This window comes from Elephas maximus, chromosome 5 (assembly GCF_024166365.1).
Source record: "Elephas maximus indicus isolate mEleMax1 chromosome 5, mEleMax1 primary haplotype, whole genome shotgun sequence".
NCBI lineage: Eukaryota > Metazoa > Chordata > Mammalia > Proboscidea > Elephantidae > Elephas > Elephas maximus.
The window spans coordinates 81130287-81155751 of record NC_064823.1 but is presented as its reverse complement, the minus strand read 5'-3'; the positions used below and the strand labels follow the sequence as shown (position 1 = coordinate 81155751).

At 39.7% G+C, this 25465-nt stretch overlaps 1 protein-coding gene across 1 annotated transcript in view; it reads right to left on the bottom strand.

The window, feature by feature from the left end:
- Positions 1-21264, bottom strand: part of NUP54 (nucleoporin 54) — a 38967-nt gene extending 17703 nt beyond the window's left edge. Inside the window, exons 1-8 of the mRNA XM_049885960.1 lie at positions 21136-21264; positions 16962-17045; positions 16717-16863; positions 9767-9993; positions 7987-8174; positions 6961-7157; positions 5028-5082; positions 4516-4609 (exon numbers count right to left, since the gene is read on the bottom strand). Coding sequence (XP_049741917.1) covers positions 4516-4609; positions 5028-5082; positions 6961-7157; positions 7987-8174; positions 9767-9993; positions 16717-16863; positions 16962-17045; positions 21136-21202 — 1059 coding nt within the window. The 5' untranslated portion in view covers positions 21203-21264. The remainder of the gene's footprint in view (positions 1-4515; positions 4610-5027; positions 5083-6960; positions 7158-7986; positions 8175-9766; positions 9994-16716; positions 16864-16961; positions 17046-21135) is intronic.
- Positions 21265-25465: the final 4201 nt, after the last annotated feature.

Here is a 25465-nt window from a genome sequence, read left to right as displayed (position 1 = left end):
GAAATAAGCCAATCACAAAAAGACAACTACTGTATGGTCCCACTATTATAAAAAGTCAAGAATAGATATACACATGGAAACCGTGGTGGTGTAGTGGTTAGGTGCTACCACTGCTAACCAAAAGGTCAGCAGTTCAAACACACCAGGCACTCCTTGGAAACTTTATGGGGTGGTTCTACTCTGTCCTACAGGGTTGCTATGAGTCAGAATCAGCTCAATGGCAATGAGTTTGGTTTAAAGGGTTTAGTTATCTAGTGCTGCTATAACAGAAGTATCACAAATGGGTGGCTTTAACAAATTTATTTTCTCTGTTTAGCAGCCTAGAAGTCCAAATTCAGGGTGCCAATTCTAGAGGAAGGCTTTCTCTCTGTTGGCTCTAGAGGAAGGTCCATATTCCTTGGCTCCTCGGTGATCTTCATGTGGCACAGCATCTTATCTAATCCCCTCCCTCTCTGCTTCTTGCTTGCTTGTTTAATCTTTTACATGGTAAAAGAGATTGACTCAAGAAACACCTTACACTAATCCTGTCTCCTTAACATAACAAAGACATCCCATTCCAAATGGGATTATAACCACAGGCATAGAGGTTAAGATTTACAACACATAATTTTAGGTGACGCAATTCAACCCATAACACACACAGAAAACAAAGTTCTTTAATGGTTACCGGGAATAAAAGGGAGAGGCAGAGAGAATCACTTTCTAGATAGTAGAGGCTTATTACTTTTGGTGATGGGAAAGGCAATCCCAAATATGGGTGAAGTCAGCACAACCTGACCAAGGTAAATAAACACACTAAGAAGTACAGGAGAAAAAAGGGACAACTTGGTAAATGCTGTAACATACACATTTTTGAACAGTAAAAACAACCAAAACATATGTGTGTATAGGAAGGCATATGTGAGTAAAGGTACATGCATGTACAGGTGTCTATCTGCAGGCGTATGTATACACGTTTGTGTGTGCTGCATATATATATTCACATATATAACAAACCACATGGGGGCACAGTTACGGAAGCTTCCTAGACATATCCAAACAACTTGCAGGATTGGTTTACCGGGTCAAAAGGCTTGGGACCATAGTCTTGGGGGACAACTTCGTCAATTGGCATAACACAGTTCACGAAGATAATGTTCTACATCCTAGTTTGGTGAGTAGTATCTGAGGTGTTAAAAGTTTGGGAGCAGCCACCTAAGATACAACTATTGGCCTCTATTCATATGGAGCAAATGAGAAGGAAACTGTCATGGATTGAATTGTGTCCCCCCAGAATATGTGTCAACTTGGATAGGCCATTATTCCCAGTACTGTGTGATTGTCCACCATTTTGTCATCTCATGTAATTTTTCTATGTGTTGTAAATCCTACCTCTATGATGTTAATGAGGCAGTTATGCTAATGAGGCAGGACTCAATCCACAAGATTAGGTTGTGTTTTAAGTCAATCTCTTTTGAGGTATAAAAGAGAGAAGTGAGCAGAGACAGGGGGACCTCATATCACCAAGAAACATGGGCCAGTAGAACAACGTGTCCTTTGGACCTGGGGTCCCTGTGCTGAGAAGCTCCTAGACCAAGGGAAGATTGATGACAAGGACATTTGTCCAGAGCCAACAGAGACAGAAAGCCTTCCCCTGGAGCTGGCGCCCTGAATTCAGACTTCTAGCCTCTAAGAGCGTGAGAGAGTAGATTTCTGTTTGTTACAGCCATCCACTTGTGGTATTTGTTATAGCAGCACTAGATAACTAAGAATTCAAAGGCTCAAAGAAGAAACTAGTCCATGGAACTAGGAGCCCACATGGAACACAACCTCTTCTAACCTGAGACCAGAAGAACTAGATGGTGCCCAGCTACCACTAACCACCATTCTGACCAGGGACACAATAGAAGATCCTGGATAGAATAGGAGAAAAATATAGAACAAAACTCAAATTTCTAAAAAAGGCCAGACCTTCTGGACTGATACAGATTACAGGAACCCCTGAGACTATCACCATAAGATACCCTTTGAACTTGGAATTGAAGCTATTTCTGCAGGTCACCTTTCAGGCAAGTAATAGATTGGTATATAAAATAAAACAATAACACCTGTGAGTAATATGCTCCCTTAAACAATTAACTGTGTGAGACCAAATGGTCAACAGTTACTGAAAAGCAAAGGTGAGAAGGCAAGGAGGGGAAGGGAAGCGAGATCAAGGGAAACAGAACCAACAGAATGCAAATTATGAGAACGCTGACACATTGTAAAAATCGTAACCAATGGCACGAAAACAATCTGTATAAAAACTGTTAAAGTGAAACCTAATTTGCTGTGCAAACTTTCACCTAAAACAATAAATTATTATAAAAAAAAAAAGTGACATGGAGGAACCTGGAAGGCATTATGCTGAGCGAAATTAGTCAGAGGCAAAAGGACAAATATTGTATAAGACCACTATTATAAGATCTTGAGAAACAGCATAAACTGAGAACACATACTTTTGTGGTTATGAGAAGGGGAGGGAGGGAAGGAGAGGGTTTTTTACTGATTAGTTAGTAGATAAGAACTGCTTTAGGTGAAGGGAAGGACAATACTCAATACATGGAAGGTCAGCTCAACTGGACCGGACCAAAAGCAAAGAAGGTTCCGGGATAAAACGAATGCTTCAAAGGTCAGCGAAGCATGGACAGGGGTTTGGGGACCATGGTTTAAGGGGACTTCTAAGTCAATTGGCAAAATAATTCTATTATGAAAACATTCTGCATCCCACTTTGAAATGTGGCATCTGGGGTCTTAAATGCTAACAAGAGGCCATCTAAGATGCATCAATTGGTCTCAACCCACCTGGATCAAAGGAGAATGAAGAACACCAAGGTCACACAATAACTATGAGCCCAAGAGACAGAAAGGGCCACAGGAACCAGAGACTTACATCATCCCGAGACCAGAAGAACTAGTTGGTGCCCGGCCACAACCAATGACTGCCCTGACAGGGAGCACAACAGAGAACCCCTGAGGGAGCAGGAGATCAGTGGGATGCAGACCCCAAATTCTCACAAAAAGACCATACTTAATGGTCTGACTGAGACTAGAGGAATCCTGGTGGTCATGGTCCCCAAACCTTCTGTTGGCACAGGACAGGAACCATGCCCGAAGACAAGTCATCAGACATGGAAGGGACTGGACAGTGGGTAGGAGAGAGATGCTGATGAAGAGTGAGCTACTTGTATCAGGTGGACACTTGAGACTGTACTGGCATCTCCTGTCTGGAGGGGGGATGGGAGGACAGAGAAAGTTGGAAGCTGGCAAAATTGTCACGAAAGGAGAGACTGCAAGGGCTGACTCATTAGGGGGAGAGCAAGTGGGAGTATGGAGTAAGGTGTATATAAACTTATATGTGACAGTCTGACTTGATTGGTAAATGTTCACTTGAAGCTCAATGAAAATTAAAAAAAAAAAAAAAGTGATGCTGATAAATTTAACATGTCCAGCCTAAGATAATGAAGGATCCGGAAATCACGTCACATGAGATCTGTGCTAGGAATTATTAGACAGAGAAGAATAATATTAAAAAGAAAGAATAATGATGATGTTCAAATATATGCAGGGCTGTTTTTATCATAGAAAGCACAGTGATTATCCACAATTTATCAGAGAAAATGGGTGTAAATGATAGTAAGTCAGATACCGGATCAATGGAAGAAAAGATAATTTATATCAAATTAGAGCTGGTCAACAATGAAATGGATTGCTCCATAAAATAGTAAGCTTTTCATTACTCAAACAGAATCTGAATCAATATCTCATCTGGAATTCCATATAAGAGAATTTAGAGGTGACTTTTAAGAACCTTTAAATACCTAAAAATAAAATTCTGCTTTATGAAATGACCAAAAAATTAAGTAGACTTAAGCATGCAATAATTTAAATTTGCTTCATCAATTTCCAGTGAGTAGGAATAATTATGACAACATAAAGAATGACAATTGTAGTCTTTATTTTCATAAAAACCAAAAACCCTACTGCCTTCAAATTGTTTCTGACTCATGGCAACCCCATGTGTTACAGAGTAGAACTTCTCTGTAGAGTGTTCTTGGCTGTACTATTTATGAAACAATTTGCCAGGTCTTTCTTCTGTGGAGCCACTTTATGTGTTCACACCACCAACCTGGCTGATCTCAAACTGCCTGCATTACCCAGGCTCACTTTCATTTTCATAGGCTCCATAAATAAAAGTGTTTAACAAAGGAAACAACACATGCATTCTATTGTTGGAACTGGAAATGACAATCTAATTAATTTGCTACACCAACAATTTTAAACCATAAATTCACTATTAGAATATGTCAGATCAGATTTATATGATTTGAGGGGCTTTGCCAAAAAGAAGGTAGCTGTACAAAACTATAATTTCTAATTTGCAGTGTACACTGTATTGTTTCGCCATTAGAAAGAATAGCACACATGGTAAAAAGAATCAAATGTCTACTTCTTTTACTACTGCCAGGCCCAGAGAATGAAAAGCTAAATGCTTACATCTAGTCTGGTCTGATGCTGCTTAGTCATCTGATCTTGAACCTTCAGTCTTCGCAGAAGTTCTTTGAAACCCACCATTGGTACAGGAATTAATCTGAAGAAATGCAAGTGGTTAATTTTCAGATCTTAAACCTATTATTACAAAATACAAGAAGTTAAGATTTTCATAAATAATAACATTTGTGTAATTTTACATTAAATTTCTAAGATTCTAAGGCAAATCTATGATCATGAAATCAGTAATGTCACAAGACAGAGATTTTATTCAACCTTTCCATTCTATAGATGTAGAGCCCAGTAAAAAAACTGCATTGTTAAATGCAAACGCACTTAAGGGACTGATACTCAGATTCATTTCTGGCAATGTTTTCAGAATATGTGGTCTCCCTGCAGTCAACATTTTCTAAAAAGAAAGAAACTCACCTCAAATCTAAGACTAATAATGAATAACTTGCGTTTGTTTGCTTTCCTAGTTTTCATATTGAATTGCTATAAGATCAAGATATACTCACTTTTCAGAATCAGGGTTATCCACCTTGGCTTGTTCCCATATAATAGGATCGACTCCTATCATAAAGAAGAAATATGTTTTATAAATTAAATTACTTTCCATATTTGTATTTGTACGAAAAAGGGCTTTCTAAAGCAAGACAAAAAAAAACCCAGAAACCGTAACAAAAAATGACTGTCAAATACGAACACTACAAGAATAAATATTAAGCTATTCTGAAAAAGCTACATACTGTATGATTCCAACTATATGACATTCTGAAAAAGGTAAAAATAAAAATTTCATAAGATTAAGAAAGCTAAAAAAAAGTGCAGACTGAAAGGAAATATCTACAACCTACAGAATAGATTAACCTCCAGAATATAAAAAGAGCTCTATGGCACAGCGGTTAAGAGCTACGGCTGCTAACCAAAAGGTCGGTAGTTGGAATCCACCAGCGGCTCCTTGGAAGCCCTACAGGGCAGTCTGTCCTACACGGCTGCTATGAGTCAGAATCGACTCAATGGCAATGGGTTTGGTTTTTTTTTAAATAAATTAATATGGAAAAGATAAAAACTTTAACAGAAAAAATGGACAAAGGGTATGAATAGGTAAGTCACAAAAATATACAAACATGGCTAATCAACATAAAGATATGCTAACTTTACTAGTAATCAGAAAAATGGAAATTAAAATTAGTATTAATTTCTTGTCCTAAGAGTGGCAAAAATTAAACACTGATAATCTCCACTGTTGCCAAAAATGCAGTAAAACGAGTTCTCGCATACATTGCTGGTATGAATGCAACTGTGGAACTTTCGATGTAGAGTAATTAGGCAGTGTCTAACAATACCTAGTGGCATGGTGGTTAAGACCTTGGCTGTTAACCAAAGGGTCAGCAGTTCAAATCCACCAGCAGCTCCTTGGAAGCCCTAGAGGCACTTTCACTCTGTCCTTCAGGGTCACCATGAGTGGGAGTTGACTAGACAGCAATGAGTTTGGATTTTGGTTTTATACTAAAGAAATATGTGCCCATGTGTTCTAAGATATATTTATAAGGATGTTAACATCATATATTGTAATAGTGAAAAGCTGCAAACAACCTAGTGGTTAGATAAAATAAGTACATCCATGGAATATTACTACTATGACGATGTAATATTTTTTTTTAAGACTTACCTTCATGTAGTGACATGGAAAATACTAAGAATTACTGTTAAGTGAAAAGGCAAGTTGCAGTAAATGTACACTGCAGAGTCATCTTTTAAAGGACCTACATGTATACATAAGGAACGCTGGTGGCACAATGGTTAAAGTGTTCGGCTGCCAAACAAAAGGTCAGTGGTTCGAACACACCAGCAGCTCCGGGAGAAAAGACTTGTCAATCTGCTCCTCTAAAGATTACAGTCTAGGAAACCCTGTGGGGCAGTTCTGCTCTGTCCTATAAGGTCACTGAATTGGAATCAACTCGATGGCAAACAACCATAACACATGCATATACGCTTGTATTTAAAATGTCAGATAAAGAACTGATAAACTCTCAGATAGAACACAATAAATTACTGATAGTATCAAAGGAAGAGAGGAGATCTGTCACACAATCTACTTACGCCATCCAGAATCTTTTACAATGAGAACACATTCAAGTTTTACCTAAATAGTTAAAACAAGAGATAAACTAGAAAAAAAAATCAAAATATTAAGAGTGATTACCTTTGGGTAGCCAGATTTTTCTTTAGTTCATCACTTTCCAAAATTTCTAACAACCATATTAGTTATATAATAAAAACTAAATGAATGAATACAATAAAAATATCCAGAACTATGCCCCAAATAAGCTGACATGATAAGCTGACAGTGGTTTTATTAACACTGGTAACCAATCAACACCTCCCAAAATGGGTGGAGATTTATAAATCTTTAATTTTCTCAATTCCATGACCCTAGAAACATACCAGCAGGAGGATTCTGTAAAAGCTGTTTGATCTGTGCAGGAGAAAGTTCTGTTCTAGTCATAGAAAGGGTTACACCAAGTTGCTGCAATTGTGTTTTTATATTGGCTTGTTCAAAATGGGCATACAGCGTTGTAGCTGGGACTCTTCTTGAGGTACCATTTGGAGAACGTTCAACAACGTAAATGACAACTTCTGTCCTAGGGGAAAAATATCCGAATTACAAAATATCAAGCATTTAACTCACAGCCACAAATATCAACACAGAATGTGATTTTCGAACAGCATGAAGCTGAATTTCAGAAACGGCTGTTTTAGGTAAAGGAAATTAAAATGCTTTTTCCTTAAATCTTGGATAAGAAACATATACTTAATGTTATGTTCACTTATAAATCAACTTAAATGATACAGTTAAAATGAAATAGGCAAATAATCTAATATTCGTAAAACAGCTAGCTTAACTGCAAAGTTCTCTTTAAATGTGACTTATTGTTAATTTTTTCCAGAATCAACGATTATCTTGGAGATTCTGTTAAAACTTTTGAATTGCTTCACTGCAATTAAGGCCAAGTAAAATTTGATTTCAGTTATTACACCTCATTAAGAACAATTCTTCTACTGCTGAGTATCCTAAGATAACGCCTTACCACTAAGACTGAAAATTATACACAGGTCAAGGGATGAACATGAATAGTAATCAACTGATCCGGCTCCTAAAACTTTCCAATAACAACTTTGTGTCCCTTCATTTGCACACAATTATGATAAATGTTTCCTCCCGTTCCTGAATAGAAAATCTAAGAAATTACTGACGTCTAAGCTAAGAAATCTAAAATTAAGACAAAAAAAAAAAAGCTTTTAAATAAATGTTTCTATAAATACGGAATAATCACTAGCTCAGCAATATAACATCTGCTGAGATTTAATCTGGGCTTCAGCAACAAAAACACTGATCATTCTCCAAGGACCAATGTTTGCAAAAGTAAATATTTAATATTTATATATAATAAATAATATCAGTATACTTACTGATCATCTGGCAACGTTTTAATCCCCTCTACATTTACAGTAAGGGTCTGGTTTCCTCCCAAAACTTTATGCAATGATTCTACCAACTGTTGTTGCTGGCCTCGAATATCTGCTTCTTTTTTGTTGAAAACTAAAACCACTAGCCCATCTTCATCTTTATTATTGGGCATACAACTGTAACCTACTGCCTGTGGAATGACAAAAAAAAAAAAAGACAATATAAAATATATAGAGAGATCTTAATTCAAGGGTTTAATATTAATAGCTTAATGTCTGTTAAAACAGGGCAAGGAGCTTAATGTCTGATAATGAAAGGAATAATGATACTTCCCACCACTCTGTGCGTTACGAAGTGACATAATTACAAAGAGAAATGATTCTACTCAAGGATAACATAAAACTATACAGTGAAATTAATAGTCCCTCTCCTACAGAGAGTAACTAAAGAGCTTCCTCACCCAAGAAACTTTGATATACATTGTTGTTGGGTGCTTCACACTGTTGAGACAACTCTGCATGTTATTATAATAATGACTGCAAAAGTCACAGACTAAATGTAATTTATTTTGCTAGATATCTAACCCCTGGAATCTTAAATTAAATTTTAGATATATAAAGAAGCGCTTTACAAATAAGTACTTTTAAAGTACAATAATAACATCAACATTTTACAAATACTATAAAAATATCTAATGACTTTATAATTTCATGGAACAGATTAGTTTATTGCATAATATTAAACATGGCCAACGGTACCTAAAGAATAACGGTTCTAGACAGAAGCCTTTTCTCTTATCACTGCTTACATGCAACTCAAAATTTTTTTAATTCACTCTAGATTAGTGTACATGATACATTTTACTGTATGTTACACCACAATTTAAAAAAAAAATTTAAGTTGTTAGTCAACCTATATCTACTATTTTATTCCTTAGTCACTAAATAAAAAATATTAAAATTTCAACTATACGCACTCAGAAGATACACTGTTCATTTTTGTTTGTTTTGTTAGAGTGATAAAATGTGACAAAGAGTGATAAAGGGATGTGCTCTAACAATGCAGCTGGACACTTTTTGTTATTTAACCACGCTCAGGGATCTGATCCTCGGCTTTGCAGCTGCAGAGACAGGATTATATACACAATGATTAGGCTCAAGATACTGACGTAAGTCAACAAACTCACAAGAGGCTGAAGTATAAACTGGAATTCCAATTAACTTATTATGAAAAATATACTGCCAAGTTGACTTCAATCAATACTGTCACCGGCTGATGAATGGATTCTCTGAGAAGTCAAATTTAAGGAGTTTGAAAAGCAAGGAATCAGAGCAAAGAAAATGGACGTATATTGTTTTAATGGCCTTGGTATTCAGCTACTACAGGGACAATGTTTTTATACCTTCCAAGCAGAAAAGATACTTCTATCTGCTGACTGCGGTGCATTTTCTGGACAATGTTAAATGAATACCACTAAATTCTAGTTTCAGGTCTCCCCTTATAGGTGTTAACCAGACCATCACCCTCCCTCAACACTTCTTCCTCAGTTATAAATCATATTCTAGTCACATCTTCCTGAGGTCGTATTCTGGTCACCTTCAATCATACATACCTAGGAAATCGCTTCAATTTTATAATTTTTTTTTTTAAATCAAAGCATAATTATATCATGTTCAAGGAGTACTGAAGAACTAAGCAATCATTTTCTTGATATTATTTTAATCTAAATATATTCTCTTTCACATATCATTCTTCAAAACAAGATCAAAAGCAGTATAATACCTTAAATCGGCAAAAGGGATTTTCTTGAGTGAATTCCACTGGTGCAATGTTGTTGTTAAAATATCCTTTTCCTGTTCCCCAAAAGGCCTGCAGTTGATTCCATTTTGCCAAAATAGCATCTCTCTCATCTCCCAATAGCGTTGGAGCAGAAAGAGCACTTGCTGTATGTATCAGCTGGTTGGATTGGGCAGGAGCTTGTGCAGGCTGACCAAAGAGACCACCTAATGCTAAAAATGTACCCAAAAATTTAGTATTTCAAAAAACAAAACTTAAATCAATTCAGATCCTAGGTGTGGTAGGCAGAATAATGGTCCTATTTCTAAGAACCTGAGAATATGTTACCTTACGTGCCAAAAGACCTCGCAGATGTGATTAAGACACAGCTCTGGCTGCTAGAAAGGAGCAAGTAAGTATAATGAGGAACTTTTAAGACAGAGATGCACTGTCACCACCTAAACCCACTGATCAACCTTAGCATCACTAAAACTGGAGCAGCCTCCTAATGCGATGTGATACACACAGCACCACCTACAAAGTACTCTTGACAAAAACGAAAATCTATATATATCAAATGTGATCCTAATCAAGTCCCTAAAGCAAACTGCCACTTACCAAAAATATAGGGACTAAAGTAAAATGATACCACAGGAAGCAAACAGACAAATACAGAATGCGGGACATTTCACGAGACAACTGACTCAGTTTCATAAGAGGAAAAAAAAAAAAAAACCAGGAAAGTGGGGAATTCTCTACATTAAAAAGAAATTTAGGAGACGTAACATCCAAATATACACCTTGTTTGAATCGTGATTTGAACAAACCAAGTGCAATGAACATTTTTTACATGTATGAGGAAATCTGATTATAGACTGGGTATTAAATGATACCAAGGAATTATTGTTAATTATGGGTTGGAATAATATTCACATTTTAATATGAAGTATAATAAGGTAGGGGTGAAATGACATAATGTTTGGGATTTGCTTTGAGGTACTTCGGCAATAAAATAGATGAAGGGAAAGGAGATAAAGCTAATGTGGCAAATTCTGACTTCTTGACTAGTCAGTGGACATAAATAAGGGTTCATTTTACTATTTCATTTTTGTGTGTATGTTGCAATTTTCCATAATCAAAAAATAGTAAGCACTCATAGGATGATTAAATGACCTTTCACTATTTGGTAAGAGCGAAGAGAGGAAAAACCAGATTAGTGTCGCCTAAGAGAGACAGCAAGAGGAGAACTCTTTTTTAACAGTTATTTCAATAGTGTGACTATGATAGGGAGAAGACAGAGTCATAGCTAACGTGAGATAACATTACAGTTAAGTTTCTTTTCTTTTCTTGGTTACTGTTTCAATAAAAAAGGAATTTCACATTGCAGATGAGAAAGACCCTTGGGAAGAGAAGTTGAAGATGCTGAGGAACAGAGGGGAGGGCTGGGCTCTGAGACTGTAGGAGGGTATGAGATCCAGGATGGGTAGAGGGGGAGGTAGGTAAATAGAATTGGTGGTGGGAAACTGAAGGAAATTGCAACCAAGGATTCTATTTTCTCTATGAAGTAGGGGTAAAAGCCATCAACTAGAAGTGAGAACAGAGAAATTTGAGATTTGAAAAGAACAAGGGTTTAAAACAGCTGTCAAAGCAAGTGAGAGAATAAGTTGAAAACTGAAACTCTGCAGGATTACCAGGCAATGTTGAGGCCCTGAGGTTGGTGACCAAGAATTTATTAAAGGTACCACTCATTGTCTATAGTGTGATCTTCTTAAGCAGCATCTGGGTACACAGTTGGGCTTGGGTTCCACCCCCTCCCCCAGGCAACTGTGATAAAAGAACAAGTTAGTTTTAGCATACTGGCAAAAGTGCCTGAAATGAAAGGCCATGGAATCTAAGCTCGTTAGGAAGAGGAGGAAAGACAGGAAGATGCTGAGAGAAAGAAGAGAAGATGTAAGTGGCCTGAAGATCCCGATGATGTTTAAGAAGAGCCATAATGGAAGTAGTTGAAAGGGCAAGCTAAAGGGTAGTATACTATGGGATGTTTAAATTAGTGAATTTGGAATTCAAATGGTTTCAGAAGTTGTCAAGGTCCAAGGTAAAAAAGGGTGGCTAAAGTGAAACAGAGAGGGTCTTTGGAATAAAAGGTAGAGGGAATGATTGTTTGGGCACATAGCCAATAAGATGCTAACTCAGACTGATGGCAGCAGTTCGGAAAAAAAAAAAACACTAAGCACTGGTGTCAGTTTTCAGTGAATAAGAGGTACTGTCTAGGAAATCAGCAGGTAATTGAGATTAGATGTATCAGAGATGGTTTGGCCAGACAGCAAGCACCTCAAACAAGCAGGGGATTTTAAAAATAGTGAATGGCTCCACAATCTGGCAGATTAAAGTCCTTACAACAACAAAGATCTGGCATTTGCCTGAGTGAGCTACAGAGAATTATTGAGGAATGACCAGGTTTCAGACAAAAAAAGAGGACACAGAGAATACTCAGGAGAGACTAAGAACAGAGGCGAGTTTGTTAACCATGGAGCAGGAATTCCAGTAGGGAGAATGGAAGGGAAGAGAGGGGAGTGAAATGGGGGAGGAGGAGGAGGGGAAGATGGTCAGGAACAATGAAGTCCAGAGTGCTAGAGAAATAATCATACTAGAAGATGGACTATACTGAGGGGCTTCCCTTGAACATTGTCAGAGGACTATCAAGAGAAGAACAGATGACTGAAAGCCAACAATCTTTTGGAGGATACTGGCCATTCGGTGGTTTTGCTCAGAAGGGAGATCTGGTAGTTGTATGGAAAGCTGAAATTGTTTTTTCCTCTTGATTCATAGGCATTGCCAACTGAGACAGGTATAACTGTGGCTAGCGTTGTCAGGTACCATCAAGTCGGTTCTGACTCCTAGCGACCCTGCGTACAACAGAACGAAACACTGACTGGTCCTACATCATCCTCAAAATCGTTACTATGTTTGAGCCCATTTCTGCAGCCACTGTCAATCCATCCCGTTGAAGGTCTTCCTCTTTTTCACCAACCCTCTACTGTATCAAGCATGATGTCCTTCTCCAGGGACTGGTCCCTCTTGATAACATGCCCAAAGTATGTGAGACAAAGTCTCGCCATCCTCACTTCTAAGGAGCATTCTGGCTGTACTTCTTCCAAGACAGCTTTGTTCATTCTTCTGGCAGTTCATGATATAGTCAATATTCCTCGCCAACACCGTAACTCAAAGGCGTCAATTCTTCTTTGGTATTCCTTATGCATCGTCCAGCTTTAGCATGCACGTGAAGCAAATGAAAATACTATGGCTTGGGTCCAGTTTACCTGAGTCTTCAGAATGACGTCTTTGCTTTCTAACACTTTAAAGAGGTCTTTGCAGCAGATTCGCCCAATGCAATATCTTGTTTGATTTTTTGACTGCTGCTTCCATGGACTTTGATTGTGGATCCAAGTAAAATGAAATCCTTGAAAACTCCAGTATTTTCTCTGTTTATCATGGTGTTGTTATTGGTCCAGTTGTGAGGAATTTTGTTTTCTTTATGTTGAGGTGTAATCCATACTGAAGGCTGTGGTCCTTGATCTTTATCAGTAAGTGCTGTGGCTAGTAGATGGAAGAAAATAAGTATGAGGCGCACATGTCCCTTCATGGATGCAGGTGCGTGTTGGGGGAAGACAGTGGTCCTAAGCATGGCATTTAGCATTTTGGGGTCAATATCCTACTTGGCTTGGGAGGTAGGAAACAGTAGCAAGAGATGAGCTTCTCTTCCTCTGCCTACTTATTTAAAAATGTTAGTGCTTCCAAGAGTTCTGTTCTACTCCTCTGTTTACTCTGGGATTGCATTTCCTAAATAATGCCATCTAAATCTACCGCTTCAAATATCACCTACGTTCTGATGGCTTTCAAATGTTTCTCCTGAGCTCATGCCCACATATACATCTACCTAGGGGACATTTCAAACTCACCATCTGCGTATTAACATCTGTTCTTGCTTTGCTATTCTGTATCTTAATGAACAGCAAAGGACTCAGTCAGTCATGCTATCCAAGAGCCCACTATACCTGACTCCTTCTTCTTGCTTATCTAGTCATTAAGTTTTATTGATTCTACAATTTAAATCTCTCTCAAATCCATATCTGATTTCTGTCTTCACTCCTGACTGCCACTACCTTAACTACTACCTTAACTCAGGTCTTCAGTATTTCTTGCTGAGGTTATGACAACAGCTTCAAAACCAGTTTCCCTGCCTCTGTTCCAGCCCACCTGTAATCCATCCTTCTACTGCTCTCTAAGATACTTCTAAAAATCTGATAATTTCCTTGTCTACCTTAAGGCCTGCAATGCCTAAGAACTGCTTAAAGGACAAAATTAAAACTCCTTAGTAAAATATACAAGGCCTCTTATGATCCAATTTACATCCTTCTCTCCAACCGTGACTCTTACCACTTACTTTGAGGTCATTTATGCATTGAAACTATGTTGACCTAGTTGCAGGTTCCAACTTTATGATGGCTTGTCATGCATCCATGCCTTTGTCAATGCTGCTCCCTCTGTCTGGAATGCTCTTTTCTGACTTTACCCAACTTTACCCACTTATTCTCCAAGATTCAGCTCTTCCGCTACATTCCACAGCACCTTGTATGTGGCTCTATTTTAGTGCTTTCACTTTTTTTTAATTGGATGTTTATCATTCTATCTTCTTTTAGACCATGAGGAGGCATTTTTCCACTTCATATATCAAACACCTGACATACAGTAGACACTAAATGGTGGCTACATAACTAAATGAACTTCTTTCATTTTGAAAATGAGTAGCACTGGATACAAATTTCCATTTTTCCTAACAAAGTAAGTGCAATTACAATTACATACAGTTAAAGAGACTTAATTTCAAGAAGCAAAGAAAATACCTCACAGTTGCTTTCCTTTCCTTAACTACTTGGACGTTGCATCAAACTTTGTCTCTTTGCAGGAGGAAAGTAGAAAAGATGAGATTGAGACACCAGAAAGAATATAATTCCAAGACTATTATTGATAATTTTAGTCCTCTTGCTTAGGGAATCCTTGAAACTAATGTTTAATAAACTACTAATTTTAGTCAATCAAGTTACCAAAGAAAAATGAAAACAGATTTTAAGAGATAGTAAACTGTAGACAATTAAAAAGAACATTTACACAGGGAGTCAAGGAATTTAAGTTTATGTTCTGTACTTGTTCTTGGTAGGTATATGGATAAGTCACAATCCCTCAGTTTTTTTCTCTTCATTTTTAACATGGGGATAACAACAGTACTACTTCGTAAGATTGCTGCGAGAAGTATACAGTTAATCCATAAAAGATAAGCCTGGAACAACTTGCTATACCAGCTAGTAAGAAAGCTATCAAAGATTAATTCTAAGCTTGTGTCAAAAGGACTGATGAGGCTCGCACTGGCCAAAGGACAACTTAAGCACCAGTGAGGATCGTTAACTGCAATGGATTAAAAATATCAACAAGCTTAAATACTTGAGTTCATAACGACATTAAAAAACAAACCAACAACTAATTGACACCTTGGGAGGATGATGGAGAACCAATTCTTTATTTTAAAAACTAGTAATAAAGGGAAAGAAATCATCCAGATAGATGAAATGAAGTTTTTCTATACAGAAGTATTTTAACAAATAAAAGGAAAACAAAAGGTATAGTTGGAAGGGTACCATTTGCAACCCCCAATAAATTAATAAATCTAGGAAATAATCATCAATAGCTGCTAATATCACAAAAAAGACGACAGCCAGATAAAAGTGCTTCTTAATGAAGAACACTACCACCTGTCTGCCAGTCTGTTGTGCTGTGGTGGCTTGTGCGTTGCTGTGATGCTGGATACTATGCCACCAGTATTTCAAATACCAGCATGGTCTCCCACGATTGACGGGTTTCGATGAAGCTTCCAGACTAAGACAGAATAAGAAGAAAAGCCTGGCGATCTACATCTATAAATTAGCCAGTGAAAAATCCAGTGGATCATAACAGAATATTGTGCGATATAATGATAGAAGATGAGCCCCCTATGCTGGAAGGCACTCCACAACAGCCACAACCATGGACTCAAACATACCATGGGCAAGAAGATGGTGCAAGGCCAAGCAACTTTTTATGCTGTTATACATAAGGCTGCCATGAGTCAGAAACAAGTCAACAGTAACTAATAACAATGAAGAACACAACACCATCTATAAAGTAATCTTGCCAAAAAAAAAAAAATTTTTTTTTTTTACAAATGCAGAGGACAAAAGAATATGTTAAACTATACCATAGGAATACAATCAACAAAGTCCTGACTGAAAAACTCTATAGGACAAATGATGAGACTTTGATTTCAATTTCAACAAATTGAAAAAAATGAAAAAGAAACAAAGCTAAAAGGGGAATGTACAGGGACATAAGACAGGCAAACTTACTGTACTATTTAGGGATATATACTTGAGTGATATAACTATAAATCAGAGTAAAGAAGTGACCGCCATAAAAGACAGCAATTCCTCTGAAGGGCAAGGAGAGAACTGTGATTGGGAGGGGAATGTGCTGGGCTTCACAGGTAGCTGGCCAGGGCATCTCCCAGTGTGGGCAGTGGTAACAAGAGTGTTCACCTTGTATGTATTTCATTAAGTCATACTTTTGTGCAGTTTCCCATATTTGTGTTATTTTTAACAAAAAATTTTAACTACAATGATACTAAACACAGAAGCCCTATAACCCTAATCATGACAATCAGTGTTCTTCCCCATTCACATACAGGCATGAAAAGTAGCTTCTGGAATCCTCTGGAACATAATATTTATATTCTTAAAAAAGAAAAAAAAGATCCACTGAAATATTTCAAACAGTGCTTTATACATAGAAAGCACTCACAATGTTAGATAGCATTGTTATACTTTTATATTTGAAGTACTGTTTTTTAAAAAAACTCTTATACTTACTCGTTTGCTGCTGCTGTTGCTGTTGTGCATTAAATCCTCCAAATCCCAGTCCAGTTCCCAAACCAGTACCTAAACCAGTACTAGTTCCTGTTGTGCCAAAACCAGTACCAAATCCAAAACCTTTGTTCTGAGTACCACCGAAGAGTCCTTTCAATGAAAAATTGGAATTGCATAATTAAAAAAAAAAAAAAAATTCTGGCCTCTACCTCATTTACTTCTAAAAATGACTCAGGATGGCCTCTTACCAGTAGTGCCTGTGTTAGTTGGAGCAGAAAAGCTGAATGCAGAACCTGCTGTTGTAGATGTTGTCCCAAATCCTCCAAACCCACCTGATAAAAAAAGGATAAATAAAATAGAAAGGAAGGCTCTTTTGTATACATAAGAGATAATTTCTGTTTCAAATTGTTTTATGAGTAAATGTTACATATAAAGCCAAAGAATTTGGATCTAATTTTTCCTTTCTCTACTTTCAACATGGATTTTTTAAAAAGTCTACTACTTATCAAGAAGTCAATATGTTGCAAGAAATAAGAGACTAAGTATTTAAAGTAGAAATACCACAATGCAAAATATACCTTTCAACTAAAGAAGTGGTTAACAGTTACAGCTGGGAAGCACAGTTAAGCCTGTTGCGATAACCTTTAGTAAACTTTAAAATGACTATGTACGTCCTTTTAAAGTAGGGGTACAAATTCAAACACCTACAAGACTCAGGCTGATAATATTACTGAGTGAAGAGATTGGATTGGATTGGACCGGACTGGACTAGACTGGATTGGACGGAGTGGTGGTGCTATTCGAAGTGAACAGCCTAAGCTCTGTTTTAAAAAATGGCTGTAGCTCTTAATTTCCTGCAGATTACTACTGCAAGGGAATGCCAGTTTAGTAGTGTCATATATTCCCATTTTAACCCCAAGAAAGATAGGTAATCTGGGTCTTCTATGTGAAATTTCCTGACTTTAAAATCCTAGCAATGAATTCAAATGCTTTTAAAATTGTTTTCCAACAAACAGTAAGGCAAGCCTATCACATTGGCCTACTGCATTGTTAGTTTGCAATCTTAGTTTTGGTGAATTAATTTATATCTACTTAACATATATTTTTTACTCTCCATCAAAACTCAGCAATTTTTCAAGGAAACGTATCAGTATACTGACCCCTATACAACAAGAATGTGTTTCTTGAAGAAAGAGAACAGAAAAACTACACAAGTGGAAACCAGTGGCAGGGAAGGTGAGAAGAGCTACAGTTGGCCACTGAAACATTTTGGCAACTCTGACAGATACACGAATTTCATTTTTAGAGAAATCTAGAGACAAACTTAACATTAACCATATCTAACTTGACAGCTACACATGAATAGAATGCTAGCTAATCTAGAATTATTTTATATATACATATTCCACCCCTGCCCCCCTGTGGTCAGTTTTGAACCCATTACCAATGCGGTGTCCAAAACTTTGAAGACATATGTTTGAACCATTAATGCTGAGTTATGGAAGAGGTTTTCTGAGACTGAATCTATCACGGGGCCCTGGTGGCGCCGTGGTTAAGAACTTGGTAACCAAAGTCGGCAGTTGAAATCCACCAGCCACTCTTTGGAAACCCTACAGGACAGTTCTACTCTGCCCTATAGGGTCTCTATGAGTCGAAATCAACTCAACGGCAATGGGTTTGGTTTTTGGTTAACTTGAATTGCATATATTTCTGGTACGCAGGACAAAGATGTATCAATACAGTAACATAAATCTCTTTGATAGTAGATCATATAATTCTGATGTGTAAAATTAATCAAAAGTAAACTGCATGTTGTATGCTGCAGTTGTTGTCAGTTGCTGTCGAGTCAATTCCAACTCATAGCAACCCCATGTGTGCAGGGTACAACTGTTCCATAGGGTTTCCAAGGCTGCAGCCTTTTGGAAGCAGATTGCCAGGACTTACTTCTGAGGTGCCTCTGTGTGGGTTTGAACTGCTAACCTTTCTGCTAACAGTCCAGTGCTTAACCATTCGTGCCACCCAGGAACACCTATATTGTATGCAAGCATAGCCAAACACTCTCTTTACTTGTAGGTTCTACTGCAGTACAGCAAACTGTAAATATTTTAATAAAAATCACCTAAAGTACTAAACACTGATCTTAGTCTTTTTCATTACTCCTCACACCCATTTAATAACTACGATATACTCTGAATTGGCTCCACAAAAAAAACTAGTCAATATCTTATCATGCTCCACAATACCAAGAATATTTATTAGTAACAATGACTCTGCAATGATACAAAATAAAAAAAGCAAACAAGAATTTCTATCAGCCCTTTGCTGAAGGCTACGTTAACTAACATAAATGTAGTTAAAACAGTTACATTATCAGAACTCAAAACTTAACAGTGATAACACTAAATAAACAATGAAATCAAACAAATACAAACACGTTTATTATTGCTGAATTATGAGCTGGGTGGCTTTATTTGGAAACAAAATAATGTGTTACCCAGTGCCAATTTTAAGCAAACAAAGAAAAGTAAACATACCAAGACAATAACATGTAATGATGTCAAATATATCTTAGATAATGGATTCTTTTATCTTTAGAATTTTCAAATATTCTTCAAACTGTTTTCAGATGCTAAGGTGATATTTACAGTGCAGTAATAAGTAAATGCTCAAAATACCAGACTTCCCAAATAAGTTTTAGGGAATAAATAATGCTTACCAGATGCATATAATTGGCACGGGCCTAAGCGGCATAATGTAACAGATACAGACACTAAATTCATATACGAGCAGCTGAAAAAGAAGATTTTTCTATAGGGTCATTTTATGTAAAGTACACATAAGCCTATTCTAAATTTATATATATATATCCATTACAGTCAGTGTTTTGCAAAATTTTTAACTAGCTTCGAATAATTCATTTAAATACCAAAATCTTCAAAACTATGACAGAATGCAAAAATGTCTATCCTACCTTTTAGAAATCGATGCTGTCTGACAATAAAGAAAATTGCTCTCTCAGGTCATTTCCCAAAAAACCAGTAAAGAATTGGGGTTCTTTCTACAATTGTGTATTTTATAGAAATCATGTACCCTAATCTGCTGAGTTGACCAAAGAAATACATTATTTACCAGTTAAAAAACAAGAGAGTTACTGCTGTTCGTATAAGACTTGTTTCTCTTGGGAAACACAAGGACGATCAAATAAAATCTCAATGAAAGATGTAGGGAAAATGAAAAATGAGTGCAGGAGTCCAAGAACCCCAAGAAAATGGGCCTGATCAGTGAGGTTACATTTTTGGAAGGGAAAGCTAATAATCTGGAAGATATATTCTATTCAAAATAATATCCCATTCCAAAGTCTTATCATTTGGAAGCTGTATTTTGTTCAATTAAATGCAAATTTAGCAAGGGAACATTATGATTTGCAAGACTTCCGAGAACCACATCTTTTAGGACAGTCAAAACCTGAAACGAATGTTTTTAATTCAACATTGGGAAATGAATTTCCTTTCCTTATTAGACAACTCACTATTCTTTCTCACACTCTAGGAATCCCGAAATATTATTCTTGGACTCCGGCTTCCAACACTCATTACACATACGGCCCGCAGTATCTACCTGCACTCGCCAGACTGTTACCAAAATTGAACGGAGTTGCCGAGGTTGTGGAAACACCGAAATTCCCAATATTAAAGTTCACTGCAGGATTAGCAGTTAATCCGAAACCCCCAAAATTAAACCCACTGGCGGTGGAGTTGGCAGTCTCAAGCCCACCAAATCCTGATAGGCGTGTAGGCAAAGAAACAAAAAATTAAATTAAAAAAGGGGGAGAGGAGAGAAAAAGAAAAGAAAGCAAGATAAGGATTAGAAGAATCAGCAAGAAGTTTTACAGACAAACCTGACTTTCTCCAAACAAGAAAGCAGAATAGGTAGGAACAGGTGAAAGGAGGAGCCAGTAACCAGGGTCCACGGGGCCAGGAGGAAGGGTCCCGCCCCTGCAGGGCGCGGACGGAGCGAGCTGCGGGGCAGCGCCTTGGTCTCCCCAGGCCCTATCCTCCCGCCAGGCGCCTGGGCTGAGGCGGGAGGAGAAGGCGTGTCCCGGGCAAGGGGGTAAGCGAGCCCCTCGAGTGTCCGCGAGGCCGTTTCCCCGGCGGCGGGAAACCAACCCCGGGAAGACAGGGCCCGGCGGGGCCCACGCGTGGCGCGCGAGCTCTGGGTTGAGCCTCTGGCCCCCGAGCCCTCCTCTGGAGCCTTCCTGGCCCGCTCCGCCGCCGCCGCCCGCCCTCTTCCGATGTCCATAAAGTCTCCGCGCCGGCCGGAGATCCCAGAGTCTCCAGGCCGGGGACCGGCGGACTTAGAGGGCACAGGAAGGCCCAGAGGCCGACCCTTCTCCCGGACGGAAGGTCTGGGAGGATCACTCACCCGAGGGGGCCGCGGGGGCTGCAGCGGTGCCAGACGTGCCCGAGGGAGCCCCAAAGTTGAAGGCCATGTCGCGGAAGCAGTGGACCAAGGCGCCGCTCCTGGGACGCTCCGTGTGCTTGGCTTTTCCGTCCGGCAGGGAAACTGCGGCCCCGATAACCCAGTTCCGCTTCCTTTTTGGCCCAGCCTAAACCTAAAACCAAACTCGCTGCCCTTGAGTCAATTCCGACACATAGTGACGCTAGAGGACAGAGTAGAGCTGCCCCACAGGGTTTCCAAGGAGCACCTGGTGGATTCAAACTGAGGACCTTTTGGTTAGTAGCTGTGGCTCTTAACCACTACACCACCAGCGTAGAAGGTGGGAACGTGCCAAGGACCTGCGTAGAGGGTGAAGAGGAAACTCCGTGAGTCCAGCTTGCTTCCTGAGCGTTTTGTGTCATTGCGGGGCGCGGGTAGTCACAACAAAGGTAATACGCTAGGAAGCTTGAGAGGGAATGCTGCCTGAGAGCCCTTCAGATGTGCCTTAAGGACTTATCTTGGAAAGGTGTGCAGGGCCTGAAGTCATTATTGTAGAGGTAGGCAGTAGACACCTTGAATATACATGCCTTGGTGTTATCGTTGAAGATGTAGCCTTTTCGAAGAGCAGTCCTAGGAGGACCCAGGTTGGGGTTTAGGAGGTCCCCCCAACCCCGAGAAATGCTATTTGAACCCAGTCCTGAAAAATGAGTGGGCGAAGTAGAAGTAGGAAAGAGGTGACATGTAGGAAGAACAAAAGATAACAGTAATATTAACTGTAGGGTAATGCTATTCAGCGATATGCATCCCCTCCCTAATGGAGTCAGCTTTGCTCTTCCCTGAAGCATGCTGGGGATGAATTCGGGATGGACCTGGACTAAGGTAAAAGGCCAGGAGTGGCATGACTGGGCCAGCGGCCAAGGCCGAAGAATGCCTTAGCAACAAGAAGGAAAACATCTGGGCCTGGACGCTAAGTCCCTGGGAGCACTGACTGCACAAGGACGTGGTAGAAAACGATGAGACTTTGTCCCAGCTGGAATGGTATATAAGCTTGGGTCCCTTGCTAGGTGGTTGCAGAAAATATTCCATCCAGGCGCCACTGGAGAGAGCAGCTGCTTGCCTGTGTGAGTAAGTTTCCCTGAACATATGAATCTGGAAAGGGCTATGTGTCAGTTCTTCAGATTATCTGCCAGGATGCACAGTGAGGGTCTTTCCTTGCTGGGGCCATCCCCCGACATTAACAAACACTTATCTTGTGTTTCCTATGTGCCAGACACTCTTCTAATCATTTTACATCTTTTTAGTTTACTCCTCAATTACCCTGTGAAGTAAATTACTATTATCACCCCCATTTTATGGAAGAGGAAACAGCCACAAAGGGACACGCTGAATCCAGTCCGTGATGTTAATCAACAAGCTGTACCATGAGCACTGAACAGTGAAGGGTATATAACCTGCCCCTGTGAATGCTAGTAAATTTCTATTAGTCCTTAAACTAATGCAAGCCAGATTTGGTCTTCCCCACATGACCAGAAGGACCAGCTGTGACCACATAACTTCAGTAGAGGATGCAGCAACATGAGGAAAATCATCGCCTGGACCCTATTCTGAAGCCAGAGGTCCGACAAGAGTCACATCACCTGTTTCATGGCCACCTTCTAGAATTTTCCCTCTCTAGTACGCCCGTGCAGCTACCATCTTGCTGCCCAAATCACATATAAGCCCTGCTTCTCCGTAGCTTGGGGAGCTGGATCTAAGGAACTTCCTCTTGGCGCCTTGCTCTGCACATTGCAATAAAGTTACTTTCTCAAAGACCAGTGTGCAGATAATTCGCAAGTCTGAGCACAGCAGACAAGGCCCACCTTCTAGGGTTCAGAAATGGGGAGAATGTCCCCCAGATGAGACAATGAGCTTTCTAAATGCTAAAATCCGTGCCTTCAAATTTTATTTGCGGTAACATTTAATCCTGCTAATAACCCCGTAAGGAAGCTCTGTTATTAACCACATTTTGCAGGTAAAATGAGAGGACCGAGGTTTAGAGTTGCTTAGTGAAAGGAGGTGGAACCAACAGAATGCTATAGACAGAAGCACCATGCATCCCTCTGCAGCAAAGACCTGAAAAACTAAGTAAAGCAGATACAAATGTCAATCTTGGAGCCCCTAAGTACAAAATGAAGGAATAAAGAACTCGATCAAGCACCATATGGAATAAAAAACTGAGAGAGAACAGAATAGCAAGAGCTACGGAGTGGAGGTCCCATACCAGCTAATGTGGCGTGATTGACCATCTTGGGATATAGCTGCCAAAGGACTCAGACAGGAGTATGGGAAAGTAACTCCATGGAGCTCCCAGCAGGAGACAGAGCACCCAATAACCAGGGATACACGCTTTCCCACTCTCCATCCTTCCCAGTGTGGCATTCAGTGCTTTCCATCGGGCCATGGTTTCTCGGCAGGAGAGACACTAGCACACTGCTGCTGGGGTCCGTCCTGCCCCCACCAGCCGGCCCCTTCAGTGCCATTTTTTTTGTTGTTCATTTGTTTGTTTTTTGGTTTGTATTTTTGTTTTTTTATTTTGGGGGGGGCTTTTTTGTTATTTATTTGTTTTTAATATTGTTTGTGGGGGCTTTTTTTTTAATTGCTTTTCTCCCTCCCTTCCTTCCTTTCCTTTCTCCTGCCCAGCTAGCCCTGTGTGCCATCCCCTCCCCTTCTTGATGGGCTGTGGTTTGTCTGCTTTGTTTTTTTTTTCTTTTCTTTTCTTTTCTTCTGTTTCTTCTCTCCCTCCTTTCCTTCCTTTCTTTTTTTCCCACCCACCCAGTCCTGGGCACCACCCAAGCCTCTTCTGGAGGGGCCGTGCTACACAGCTCAGTTGGAGAGTAACTGTGCATGGCCTCCCCAAGTCTGCGCTGCTGTCACCAACTGGCTCCCTAAGCAGAATTTTATTTATCGTTTTGTTTGTTTTCTTTTTCTTTTTTGTTATTCTTTCTTCTCTCTCCCTTCCCTTCTTTTCTCCCATCCACCCAGCCCTGTGCACTACCTTCAACTTCTTGGTGGGCTGTGCTGTACCACTTGGTTGGAGAGCCTCTGGCACACAGCATTCCCACATCTGTGCTGCTCCAACAGGCCAGCTCCCTCAGCATCATATTTTTTATTTTTCTTTATCTTTCCTCTTCTCCTTTTCCTCCTCCCTCCAACCTAGGCCCTGCGTTGCCTATGTCCCTTCCTGAAAGGCCGTGCCGTGCCACCTGGCAAGAGAGAGATCAGCTTGCAGCCACCCCAATTCCGCCCTATCCCCAATGGCCACTGCCCCCACCACCACATTTTTTGGTTGCTGTTGTTTTTATTATTTATTTATTTTATTTGTTTGCTGGTTTCTTATCTTTCTTTCCCCTCTTTCCTTTTTCCACCCACCTAGCCCCATGCGCCACCCACACCTCTTCTTAACAGGCCAAGCCACACTGCTTGGCTAGAGAGCCACCAGTACATGGCCTCACCAGGTCAGCCTCACCCCCACCCACCGAATCCTACTGAACTGCCATTTAATTTTTTTTAACTTAATTTTTTTGCTTGTTTTTTATCTTTGTTTCTCTCTCTTCTTTCTCTTCTTTTACCCACCCACTTAGCTCTGCACATCACATCCTCTCCTTTCCCTCCTGCCTATTTGCACTGTGTGCTGAATGCCATGCCCCTGAGCAGTAATGACTCAGTCTCCCAGACCCTGCCCTGCACTGCTGTCATGTCCCCCCAAAAATATGTGTCAGCTTGGTTAGTCCATGATTCCCAGTATTGTGTGGTTGTCCTCCATTTTGTGATTGTAATTTTATGTTAGAGGATTAGGGTGGGATTGTAATACTACCACCCTTACTCAGGTCACCTCCCTGATCCAATGTAATGGGAGTTTCCCTGGGGTGTGGCCTGCACTAGCTTTTATCTCTCAAGAGATAAAAGGAAAGGGAAGCAAGCAGAGAGTTGAGGACCTCATACCACCAAGAAAGCAGTACTAGGAGCAGAGTGTATCCTTTGGACCTGGGGTCCCTGCACCTGAGAACCTCCTCAGCCAGGGCAAGATTGATGACAAGGAATCTTCCTCCAGAGCCGACAGAGAGAGAAAGCCTTCCCCTGAAGCTGACACCCTGAATTTGGACTTGTAACCTACTAGACTGTGAGAGAATAAATTTTGCTTTGTTAAAACCATTCACTTGTGGTATTTTTGTTATAGCAGCACTAGATAACTAAGACAGCTGCCCTCCAACCTCTTCCCGTCACCCCCAGTTCATGCTGCAAACTACCCATCCCCGCCCCTCCACCTGGCTGGACA